Source organism: Ixodes scapularis, unplaced genomic scaffold (genome assembly GCF_016920785.2).
Source record: "Ixodes scapularis isolate PalLabHiFi unplaced genomic scaffold, ASM1692078v2 PGA_scaffold1__304_contigs__length_218370807, whole genome shotgun sequence".
Lineage (NCBI taxonomy): Eukaryota > Metazoa > Arthropoda > Arachnida > Ixodida > Ixodidae > Ixodes > Ixodes scapularis.
The window spans coordinates 98,066,654-98,078,003 of NW_024609846.1; the positions used below are offsets into that span (position 1 = coordinate 98,066,654).

General features: G+C 45.3%; 1 protein-coding gene across 2 annotated transcripts in view; it reads left to right on the forward strand.

Moving 5' to 3' along the window:
- LOC115315561 (cleavage stimulation factor subunit 1) overlaps positions 1-8,838 on the forward strand; it is a 75,669-nt gene extending 66,831 nt beyond the window's left edge. For both annotated transcript variants that reach the window (XM_040206264.1, XM_029974734.3), the window contains exons 10-13: positions 290-445; positions 5,604-5,748; positions 6,812-6,892; positions 8,605-8,838. In XM_040206264.1, the coding sequence (XP_040062198.1) occupies positions 290-445; positions 5,604-5,748; positions 6,812-6,892; positions 8,605-8,720 (498 nt within the window). In that variant the 3' untranslated portion in view covers positions 8,721-8,838. The remainder of the gene's footprint in view (positions 1-289; positions 446-5,603; positions 5,749-6,811; positions 6,893-8,604) is intronic.
- Positions 8,839-11,350: the final 2,512 nt, after the last annotated feature.

Sequence of the window (11,350 nt, forward strand, 5' to 3'; positions counted from 1 at the left end):
CAATTCCACATATGCGCCTCGGAGTTGGCGGTGCAGACGGCTGCACATTTGCCTCTGCCGGACTCCAAGCGACGAGCATTCGCTTCTTGCGCACCCGACATCATCATGCTGCAGGAGCCCGTGGACGTTTCTTCAGCTGCGGCCGTAGTTCTTGGGAAATTTATGGGGAATAGTAATTGTACGCATCAACCAATGTTTTTTTTTTTCAGCACTTAGCGGTGGAAAATTTCTAGTCTCCTCCGCATTGAATTCTCGTGTTTTTTCTCCTTTTTTGCATTTCCACTGCCAGGTCCGCTACAACAACTCGGGCAAGCTCTATGTGTCATCGTCCAAGGACGGAGACATGAAGCTGTGGGACGGAGTAAGCAACAAATGCATCTGCACGTTCCCCCAGGCGCACGATGGGAACGAAGTCTGCTCAGTCTACTTCTCCCACAACGGCAAGGTGGGTGGCACTCGGACATACACTGCACGGCACTGTTAGCACAAACACAACATCGGAGCTGGTTTCGCAATTACCTACCAAATTTTACAACTTTGGTTAGTGCCCCAAGTTAGCATTTTCTATCACACTAGTAGTTTGGATCGCAAACTTTTCATTCTAAGAGAAAAGGAGAAAAAACTGGCAACTGCTTGTTCGCGTTAACATCAATTATAAAATCACGAAACAACGCCCACCCAAAATGAAGAGATAAATGGTGAAAAATATGGGGTGGGCAATCTTTGGGAATGTGAGAGCAAAGTTTTATGAAAAAATTAGTGATAAGCATCGGGTCCCCTCTACAAACTGCGTGAAACGAGAACTGATATCACAAATCGCAGACACTGCAAATTCATGTTTTACGGTGCAATAAATACTCAGGATTTTGCTACAAACTCCCTATCATGAGAACATATCCTGCACAATGCAAACGCAGCAGATTCACACTTCACGGTGCGATAAACATGCGAGAAGTCATGCAAACTAGGGCTTCACGGTAACCAATATCCCATGTGCAGATTGCAGACAAAAGTCTGGAAACTCGCTACAAACTCTCATGTCATTGGGACAGATTCTGTGGATAGCGGATGCATCAGATTCACGTTTCATGCAGGGACGCCGGAAGTATATCGTGAGTGGGGGGGCTAAAGCCATGTTCCTTTTTGTCGTTTTTTGTATGATGTACTTTTTTTTTTTTTTTTAAGAATTTAAATATTACGATCTGAGTTTCGTTTGAGAGAAAACACTATCCTATAGCGGGTTTGTTTTTGTTCCTTTCACTAGGTCCTGTGCGGTTTCTATTTTCTGCATGAGAAAACAATTTTCTTACGCAGTGGTCCTAATTGCTAAATACTGTATATCATCAAGAAGGAACTGTACATAACAAGTTTTCAGAGATCACTTCTTTATTGATGCTCTACAAATTCATATTATGGCAAGATGGTATTTTCTCTGTTTATATATACAGGGGCGCAAAAAAGGATTGCATGTAGGTAACGATAGGAAAGCGAGGAAACAAGCAGTGTGATTGAATTGACGCATTTACACAAACGGAACTCATGATGAGCTAAGAAGAACTGCGGAATATCTTACCTTGAGAATCTCCGCTTCCTAGGAATGTACGCTTTGGGGCTGGTAGGAAGAAGCTGGTGATCTTCTTTGGATGGCCAGACATTGCTTGTAATGCTGGAGTCGAAGAGACACTGCCTGACGCTGACTGCATACGCCTCTGACGGGTTGCCGTTGGACCCTCCCGGTGTCGTTGGGAGGGTAGGATCAGCCCCGATGATCTTGGAGCTTGGTGGGGGGCACGTTGTTGAATGATGCTCTGACTCGCTGCTTCTCGTAAACTTCAACGTTTATCTAAACGCATTCAACTTGGACGACCACCTCTCTGGTTCCGAGTCTAAGACGAACTCCGCTAATTTAATTTCTCGCTTTTCGCATCACAACTCTAACTTTCCCTCGCTCTCGAAGGAAGAGCCAATAATTTCAAACCTGAAGATCATCACGTGCTCTCGACCGGACCAGTCGTCGGCAAGGACATCTTGAGACCTTCCTAAACGAAAACAACCGTCAAAGCTCGTCAAATATGACAGAAAGCGTCTGGTCCGAGGCGACAATCTGGCGCCACACATGTCTCGTCGCAGTATCCCCCACGCTACGACAACAGCAACACCAACAAAACTATAATCCCTGGGCTCTAGAGGCCCCCATACTAAGCCCCAGTTGGCCCCCGCGCGCCACTCCCCGGCCTTGCCACGGGCAGATCGGGTCCAGCTTGCTCTAAACCCTCGTAGCCGCCGTGCTAATGGACGACGGACATTGGATTAAAAAAAAAAAAAGCGCGCTCCCGAAATTAATTGTTCTTGTCTAAAATCTCTACGTGCGACAAGACTGTGCCTTGCTGCTCCGTGGCTTGCACCTAACATGGACGCACGTGATGCCTTCGTGACGAGCGCCTGGCTGGCGTTATATCCCCGAACTATTCTTATGAGGGCAAGGGGGCTGAGCCCCCCCATAAGAATACTTGGGGGGGCTCTGGCCCCCCCTGCCCCCCCTCTTCCGGCGTCCCTGGTTTCATGGTGCGAAAGACTCTTGGGAAACCGCTACAAATTTGCGTATCATGGGAATGGATATCGAGCAACCAGATCGCAGACCAAAAAATGTGGGAACCACCTACGAACTCGCATGTCACAGGAATGTCACGGGAGCAGATTTGCATATCACGGTGCGGTGCACACAAGAGAACTTGCTGCAAACACGCTTGTCACTGGTACTGCAGATTGTGTGGTTAATGTGTTAACCTCCCCGCACTGCCGGCCGCGCAAAGTGCCGCCGGCAGTGCGGGGAGGGTAAAGGGGGGGGGGGGGGGAGGGGGGAGGGGGAGGGGGAGGGGGAGGGGGGGGGGGGAAGAGTGCTCGGCCGAGGAGAAGCGCAAAACAAACAGACACGACGAACCGGCACCGCACAGCAGTACTCTCCGCAGGCGGTGAGTGGCAGAGAGCAGAAAGCCAAAAATACTTTTTTCTTCCCCACTTTTTTTTTTTTAGGGCAATTTGGTTTTTGTTTTATCACCGTGGCGTGGCGTTACTCCCAGGGCCGCGAAGTTAGAGAGCCTACGCGAAGTGCGTTCTGTCGGCAAGCGATATCGTGCCGCATTACAAACTACCCCCCCCCCCGCCCCCCCCCCGCCGCTGCATGGTGGTTATGTCCACCCCTAAAATATTCCTGGGAAAGCCCTGCTGAGAAGCATAAATTAAGACAAAACAATACAGTAAACTTTTACTTGAGCGAACTTTAAGGGACCCAAGGAAATAGTTCACTTAGCTGAAAGTTCACTAAACTGAATATATTCACTAGAATACGGAATAGCATAGGGCACAGCATACATAGAGTAAAAAGTGTGAAATGCAATTTATGGAGTCACGTACATCTATATAAACAAAGTGCATAACAGTTACATTGCTGCCTTTCTTACTTTGAAAAAAAAAAATTTTTAATTTTCATTTGCACCGGCGCTCTTAAAGTGCATGAAGTAAAAAAGCTGTCCAGAGAGTCTGTTTTTTTGCACTTCCTCTGGCACAGCTTGTTGCTGTGACGAAGCCATATCACAGTGGCATCATCCACTGGCTTGCAATATCCCGTGCAGTCGTTTCCTGTTGGGATTAGACACAGTTCCTTCTTCAAGCTTCGACTTTTGCTTCACTATCGTTGACAATGTCGATGTTGGAATCCTATAGTCCTTCGCAACGTCCACTTGCCTTTGACCATTGTCCAGACGCTGAAGGGTTTTGAGCTTGTCTGAAAGAGACAACCGCTTCCGTTTCGTTGTACTCATTACGAAAGTGGGTGTACAAACTGCCATCCTGCCGTTGTTACCGAAAACTAAGATGGCCGAACGGAACCGATGACAAAAAAAAACAGACACACCACGTGGTTCGTTTTCGTGCACCGCACCGCCGCTTTGTCTCAGCAGCGCTGTAAATGCCAGCGATGATATGCCGCCGCTGCAGAGGCGGCGGGGCAGCGGGCATCAGCTACGCCAGCACTGCAGGGCACGAAATTTCGTTGAACTGATTCCAAAAATAACCCTGGATCCACCGATCAAGTTCGTTGAACTGAAATATTCGCTATTCCGAAATTCGTTTTTCGTTTAATTGAAACATTTTTGCATAGAATACATAGGAAAACCACCGGGGATTTTTTTAAAGTTTGTTATTCTGAAATATTTGTGAAACCGACGTTCGCTCAACTGAGAGTTTACCATACTCATTATTCAAAGAAAACAAAACAAAACAAAATATATATATGATAGCACATTTAAGAGCAGAGCTACATTCCGAGCATAAATGAAGCGATGACATGAGACCAATATTTATGACGCATATAGCGCTCGAATGTGGGAACGAGAGTTTGCAGCTGCTTGATGCTTGGGGACCGCGTCCCAGCGAGTAGCGGGCAGGCAGCATGCCGCCCGCAGGCAGCGGGTTTGAGATTTTGCTCTATGGTATACACAGGTTTTGAAGCACAGCGTCTAGATGGCACTTTATTGCAGCATCTCCAACGAATACAGTTTTGAATCCCAGCCTCTGGATGGAGCTTCGAACTACAGATTTTCGGGGAAGGAAGAGGGCTTTGCTTTTCCGTCGGAGTTCCACAACTGAGTTGACCTAGTAGCGTTGGCGACGACTGTAACTGTGGTGCCATCCCTAGATAGGTGCAGCGTGCAGACGACACACTCATTCATCTGCTTGCTGCGCTTATCGGGAGGTGGTGCAACAAGTTGCACGGCTACGGTGGCAAGCTTTCAGGGCCAAAATGGAGATCACTATTGGCGCTTTCAAAGTTGTGCATCTAGGCCTTTTTGCATTGCATTGCTACTCTGGCAGCTAAAGCTGCAATGTACAGTGGTTTTAGCTTTCTTTGGGTAGGAGGGAAGAAAAGTCACGAGCAACACTGTTTGCGGCAGGGAATATGGACCCTAGCTCATCTGTCTCCATTCAGCAATGCATCGAAAGCGTAAGACCTTCGAGATCTAGTGGCTATCGCAGCCACGCCATTCAAGTTTCTGGAATAAAAAGATGCTGGTGACAAGGGAGCATTAGGGGATTATTTTTAAGCCTAAAACGTTGAGGTGAAATCAGTTGCCATTTAGGTAAAAGTTACACAAAAAATACGAAGCTAACTAAATGAATTTGATAAAATTTGACGACAGGTTAGAGAGCCCACCCTGTATGCTAACAGTATACTAAAGTAGTTATGTCTAAAAGTGTGGGGTGTATATGACAAATAGAAAGATGTAAATAATAATTTGTGTGTTTTTAAAAAAACTTAGATTAGCTTGGATAATTAGCAAAAATTAATCATTTTGTAGCTTTCAACTCAAACACCTGCGTAACAGCTGGATGTATTGTTTTTGGACTTGACTGTTTACAGCTCCTTCAACATTTGTTACGGAGCGTCCCGTCGCAACTATATTTTTTGTCATTAAAATTGTGTTTCATGCAGAACAAAATTGTCGAAGCAAAAATATATCCTCTTGCCTTTCGCTGTGTCCTTTCGTCGTGCTCAGTCGAAATCGATGCCATCGGTTACTGCTTCTTTGTGTTGGGATGTCCAGTATGTGCTGTCCAGTGGCAAGGACTCCATTGTGAAGCTGTGGGAGCTGTCCATGTCCCGGTGCCTGATTGCCTACACTGGGGCAGGAGCCACAGGCAAGCAGGTCCACCGTGCCCAGGGCATCTTCAACCACTCGGAAGACTATGGTGAGTGATGCCGCCTGCCTGGCATCACCAAAATGGCACTGCATCTTTGACAACTTACTTTCTGTAGTTGCCGACAGGATTAGAACGGCAGGAAGTCCTTCCGTTGTCCCGCCTCTAGCACGAGCTTTCCCTACTTTCGACGGTGCTTCGGCGTCTCTGGAGTCTCGAGTGTGCACGCACAGCCGAAGCACATCGGAAGGCGATGAAGCACAGTGGAAGGCTAGGCCTTAGTCCCTAGTCTTCTGGGGCTCAAAAGCAAACTGACTGCTTTGTTTTTGTGTCCAGGCTTGAAATTGCCCACTGCCTCGTCCTAATTGCAGGGTAGCCAATTCATTTTTCAGTAGTGATTCTTTTGCAGAATGAATCTCAGTTTGTACATTGATACTCTAAAATGCTGTCAGCCATCGTTGTGTGCAGCATTTGCACACTCGGCGCAGGCTCGAATCCTTTGCAAAAGTGGAAAGTTTACACGTGTCGGTTTTTTTTATTTTTGCAAACTGCGATGTGGATTTGGAAGGCTCTAAAATTTTACGCTTTTAAATTTTTGGGTGGTGGATGGTTGTGGCTTCGTCAATACATCGACTGTTAAGTTTATTGCGTCGTTAGTGCTTATTTCATCTTAATGAGGTTTTGTTCTCAGTCATGAGTGTTTTTTAATAACCGTTGTGGCATAAAAGTTGGGACGAGAAAGGAAGGTGCCCTTGACTAATTTCTTGCCTGACAGACGTTTGATGAACAGGCTATGCAACGAGCTTTCAGATTCAAACTTGTCCGTTCAGAGCGTCTCCTGAGTCTGAGCAGTCTCAAAAATTTGTGACAACAAGTGTGCTACACCAGGAGGGCTAGCTTGGAAATTTGCATGTACATTTTAAAAAGTCATGGAAGTGACATATTGGCGTCTGATTGGTAGAGGCGACTGCCTCCACCAATCAGACTCTAGAACGTCACCAAGGTAACCTTTTAAAATTTACATGTAGATGTCCAACTTAGGTACCCAATTGTTACATGCGACTCAGAAGAATGCCAGTAAGAAACATGGTTTCTCTCTTCTCGACTGCTTTAGTCCTCTTCCCGGACGAAAAAACTACGAGCCTGTGCAGCTGGGATTCCAGGAATGCGGAACGCCAGAGACTGCTGTCACTCGGTGAGTGGTTGCACAGCATACGCAGACGTCAAGCCTCGTGGTCATTGCGTCGGGACATTTGGTCAAACATTATAATGGCAGACGTGTGACCGACTCCAAGCCTTCGTTATGGCACTACATTTGGTTTATGTGAAGTTTCACTTCCCCAGTCTAGAATGAATGAGCCATATACAGTTATTGACTTATGTTCTGCAGGGCTTTAAGTGTCACAACAGTATTCTTCGGTAGATAACGATTGTGAAAAATTCATATCATGAATGTGTTTGGCACACTATAGCCTTCATTGCTGCTGTGCCAATGAACTCCTAATCATCATTATCATGAATGTGTCGCCCACATTACTTTGCACGTGGAGCCTAAGGAACCAGTGGTGTGCCAGGAATTTTTTTCAGGGGGTGGTGGGGCTGAGGTGGCTGAGATGTCCATGACCTGGGATGCGAAGTGGGAAAAAGGGGTTCAAAACGCAAGTGTATATTATAGGGTCGGCTGAATTTCGGGGGGGGAGAGGGCTGGAGCCCCACAAGTTTCCTGGTCCCTGGCTATGCCTCTGCATGGAACAGTTCAGGGCCCTGATCATGGGTCAAACTTTATTAGAGTGCTTTTATAAGCCACTGTTAGTTTTATTTTGTTTGTGTATATCTTTGAATACTAAAAGGCCTCCAATTATAACACTACTTTTTTTCATTGCATGTAGAGCGCTTACTTGCAGTAGGTTGTTCTCCTATGCACCTTGGTTCTCTCTGGGGGCTATGGGTGATAGAGTGTGTTGATGCACCGCAGCTTGAATCGCATGGAACGAAAGCTTACGCTGCAGAACCTAGAAGTCCCGGGTTCAATCCCTGCCTGTTTCAACCTAAATGAGCATCGTACAGGCGTGCAGTCATGTATCACTGCTTTGCGATGCACGTTAACCCTTTGAGGGCCACGCTCGAGTGTACTCAGGCACATTCCCGTGTGGTTTCAGTTTCTGTTTGCTCTTTGCCCCTCCCAAGTAAGCTGTTATCTTTTCTTTCTTTTTTTTCTTTTTTTTACACATAGCATTATGATTGAGCAAGCGATGAAAACAGTGTTTTATCCTGTGGTAGTTATTTTGGGTGGCAGGTATATTTTTTTGTTTATGCAACTTCTGTTTCAATATTATACCTTTGTTGTTACAGGACGATGAAGCTAAGCATTCAACCTCGTGCTTCAAGACAAACACGGTTCTAGAAATTACTACTGAAGTTAGTATCCAGTGACCGTAAAAAAAGAAATTTACAGTTCCGAACAAACAAAGATTGAATAAAGCTGCTCAAATGAGTGACCTCGGGGTGCGAAATTGAGGCGCCACCGCATAGTACCGCGTCTCGAAAAGTGCAATACGAGAAATATGTTCATAGGTTGGTGGCAGACAGACATCGATTAACTTTTTGCCCATAAAATAGTGTCTTTTATAAATAAATATTTTTCGCAGAGCATGCTGCATTGTTGCCGAGACCAAAATTTACGTTCGGCATCCGAAGGGTCGAAGACCCCCGGGCTGGCAGTGGTACTGCACCGGCTAAGCATCTCACCTACAGCCGAGACACCAGACGCCCATTGGGGCTGACTAACTTCCCAATAGTCTAGACATGCACGGGACACAATTGCACTTTACCCTCTCTCTGCATTTACGAAATGTCTCACCGCGAGGGGAAGCGGTCACAAAGTCTGATGGAGTGCTCTGTGCGCAGGCCACAACAACACGGTGCGACACTTGGTCCACTCCCCAACGGGCCCGGCCTTCCTGACCTGCAGCGACGATTTCAGGGCACGCTTCTGGTACCGCAGGGTCGAGGCGGTCGACTAGGTTCGTCGTCACCACTTCGGTTGCATCCCTTTACTTCCAGACTGCACTTGCACCACCAGTCGCATTCATTGTACCGTCTTCATGGATTTAATAAACTGTGTTCCAGGAATGGGCAAAATACTTTTGCAAATGTATTTAAATACAAATACTTTTACAAAAAGGTGACAAAGCTTGCCCAAAACATTGGACCTTTATAATGAAGAGGAATGAAGTCAAAATCAAAACCTAAGAACGTATTTGGTAATATCAATTCTTAAAAAAAAAAAGAAAAAAAAAACTGTGCAGAGTTTAAAAAAAAGACCCGCGTAATTTTGGTTTCTTCCCCTTCAAGGGATACTTCAAAGAAATTTTAAGTATACCCGTCGTGTTCAGAAGTGGGCTGAATATGACCCACAATATCCATAGATGACAATCACACATTTATATTTTGAGTCCGATGGCTGTATTTTTCGGTATAAACGGCCCACTCTGGCAAGCGCTCGGAGAGCAGCCAGCATAGAGCACATGACATCCGGCGCAGTCGTAACATAGATTGTCTTGGGATGAGCAAAGCTGCGGTGAGGCTGACATCAACAGAATGTCCTAGCCGTTGTAGCCACCGAAGCGGCCGAAGCACGCCAGCGATCGTGCTACCAATGCTGCTTTTGTACAAATTTGGAGTGACGGGTTAATCTTCTATAATCTTCTAGAGGGACAGTAGCGACGTCTGGTACACATAAAAGAGAGTCCCGGTGAGAGGGGAGTTCCTCCTTACCCTCTTCTCTCATGGCAGCCGGAGGTGAGACGGGCATCGTCACTACTTGTCAAGGTTCCTAGATGGGCATAACTAACGAGGCTTTAGTGGCATCCACCGGGTGCTTTTTGCTATTCAGTTAATTTGTTCTAAATTTCTTTTCGAGTCTTTTTTAACGAGAGATTGGTGTGCCTGATGTGATACTGCTCACTTGAACACAAATAGACCAAGAAGTCAGCGCCGAAATTTCGTAGTATCCTATTAAAGGGATACTTCAACAAAATTTGAAATATTCCAGTCGTGTTCAAAAATAGGTTGAATATGATCCACAATATCCGTAAATGACAATCGCACGTTTGTATTTTGAGCCTGGTGGCTGTATTTTTCGTTATAAACGGCCCACTCTGGCAAGCGCTCGGAGAAGGCCCAGCTTAGAGCACGTGACATCCAACGCAATCGTGACGTAGGTCGTCTCAAGACGAGCAAAGCTACGGCGAGGCTGACATCTAGAGGATGGCCTAGTCGTTCCAGCCACCGAAGCGGCTGCTTTTGTACGAATTTTGAGTGACGGGTTAATCTTCTATAATCTTCTAGGGGGACAATAGCGACTTCTGCGAGACACAAAAGGGATTCTCGGGAAGAGGGGAGTTCCTCCTGCCCCCCTTCTCTCGTCGTGGCCGGAGACGAGACAACCTCCGTCACTAGCTGTCAAGGTGCCTAGACGAGCATTACAAACGAGGCGTTAGCGACATCCACCAGGTGCTCTTTGCTAGTCGTTTAATTTGTTTTAAAATTCCTTTTCGAGACTTTTTTAACAAGATATTGGTATGTTCCATGTGATTCTGCTCTTTTGAACAGATATAGACCAAAAAATGAGTTTTCGTTTTTCGTTTTAGTATCCCTTTAATTTTCGTTTTAGTATCCCTTTAAGGGAGGACACTACCCAAGAGGTTCAACTTTTGAACCTTAGGCTTAATATGAATGAAATTTACAGTATATACTGGGAGTTGCAAGACAGAATGCAGGGCAAAGTTCCATCTGTGTACACAGATTTGTGAAAGGAATTATGTTTTTTTTTTTTTTTATCAGGAACACACTGACATTGTTTAAGAAAATTATCGTTAATACACTAATGCAATACCCAACATTTTTTTTTCACTGGATACACAGTAGAGTGCCTGGAGAGTGCAACTGTAAAAACTAAGTTTACAAAAAATAATTTATTTTATGCTAACATCGCGCTGAAAAATCATATTTCTTGCCTTTTACCTTGTCGTCAGAATTAGCATCTTTTATAATAGACATCTACAAATTAAAAATACAATGCCAAAGCTGCATTTCCCACTAAATTCCACTTAAGAAAACAATGAGTGAGCCTTTCCTTTTGTCCAGTTACCAAATGAGTTTTCCTAAAGTGAAATTTATGCCATAAAAGTGGAACGGAGAAAAATGTGTTCAAACTGCTCGAACCTCTACCTTTGCTTTAGCTTCAGTGGACCGAAAATAATTTATAAAAAAATAACTATGCTGCATAAACAAATGACTGTCTGTAAATACTTACTATTGTTGGTGACAGGTCAAGAACAAAGTATAAGCTCCTCCCACCTCTTTCCACTTTAGTAGTGCAAACGCTGGAGAGGAGGCGACCTCCTCTCCACCGTTCGCTCTGCTGAAGTGGAAAGGGGTGGGAGGAGCTTCCACTTCATTCTTGACCTGCCACCGACTATAGATGTTGATAGATGTAAATATGGCATTTTTCAAAATCAACTTTTTTTGCAGAAATCTTTTTTGGGGTAGTAATTTCTGCGTAGTTAATAACTCGTGTGTAACATCAAAATTATCCTAACAGAAAGGCCACAAAAAGTGATGACAGTACAAGATCTAACAGCCTAAAGGA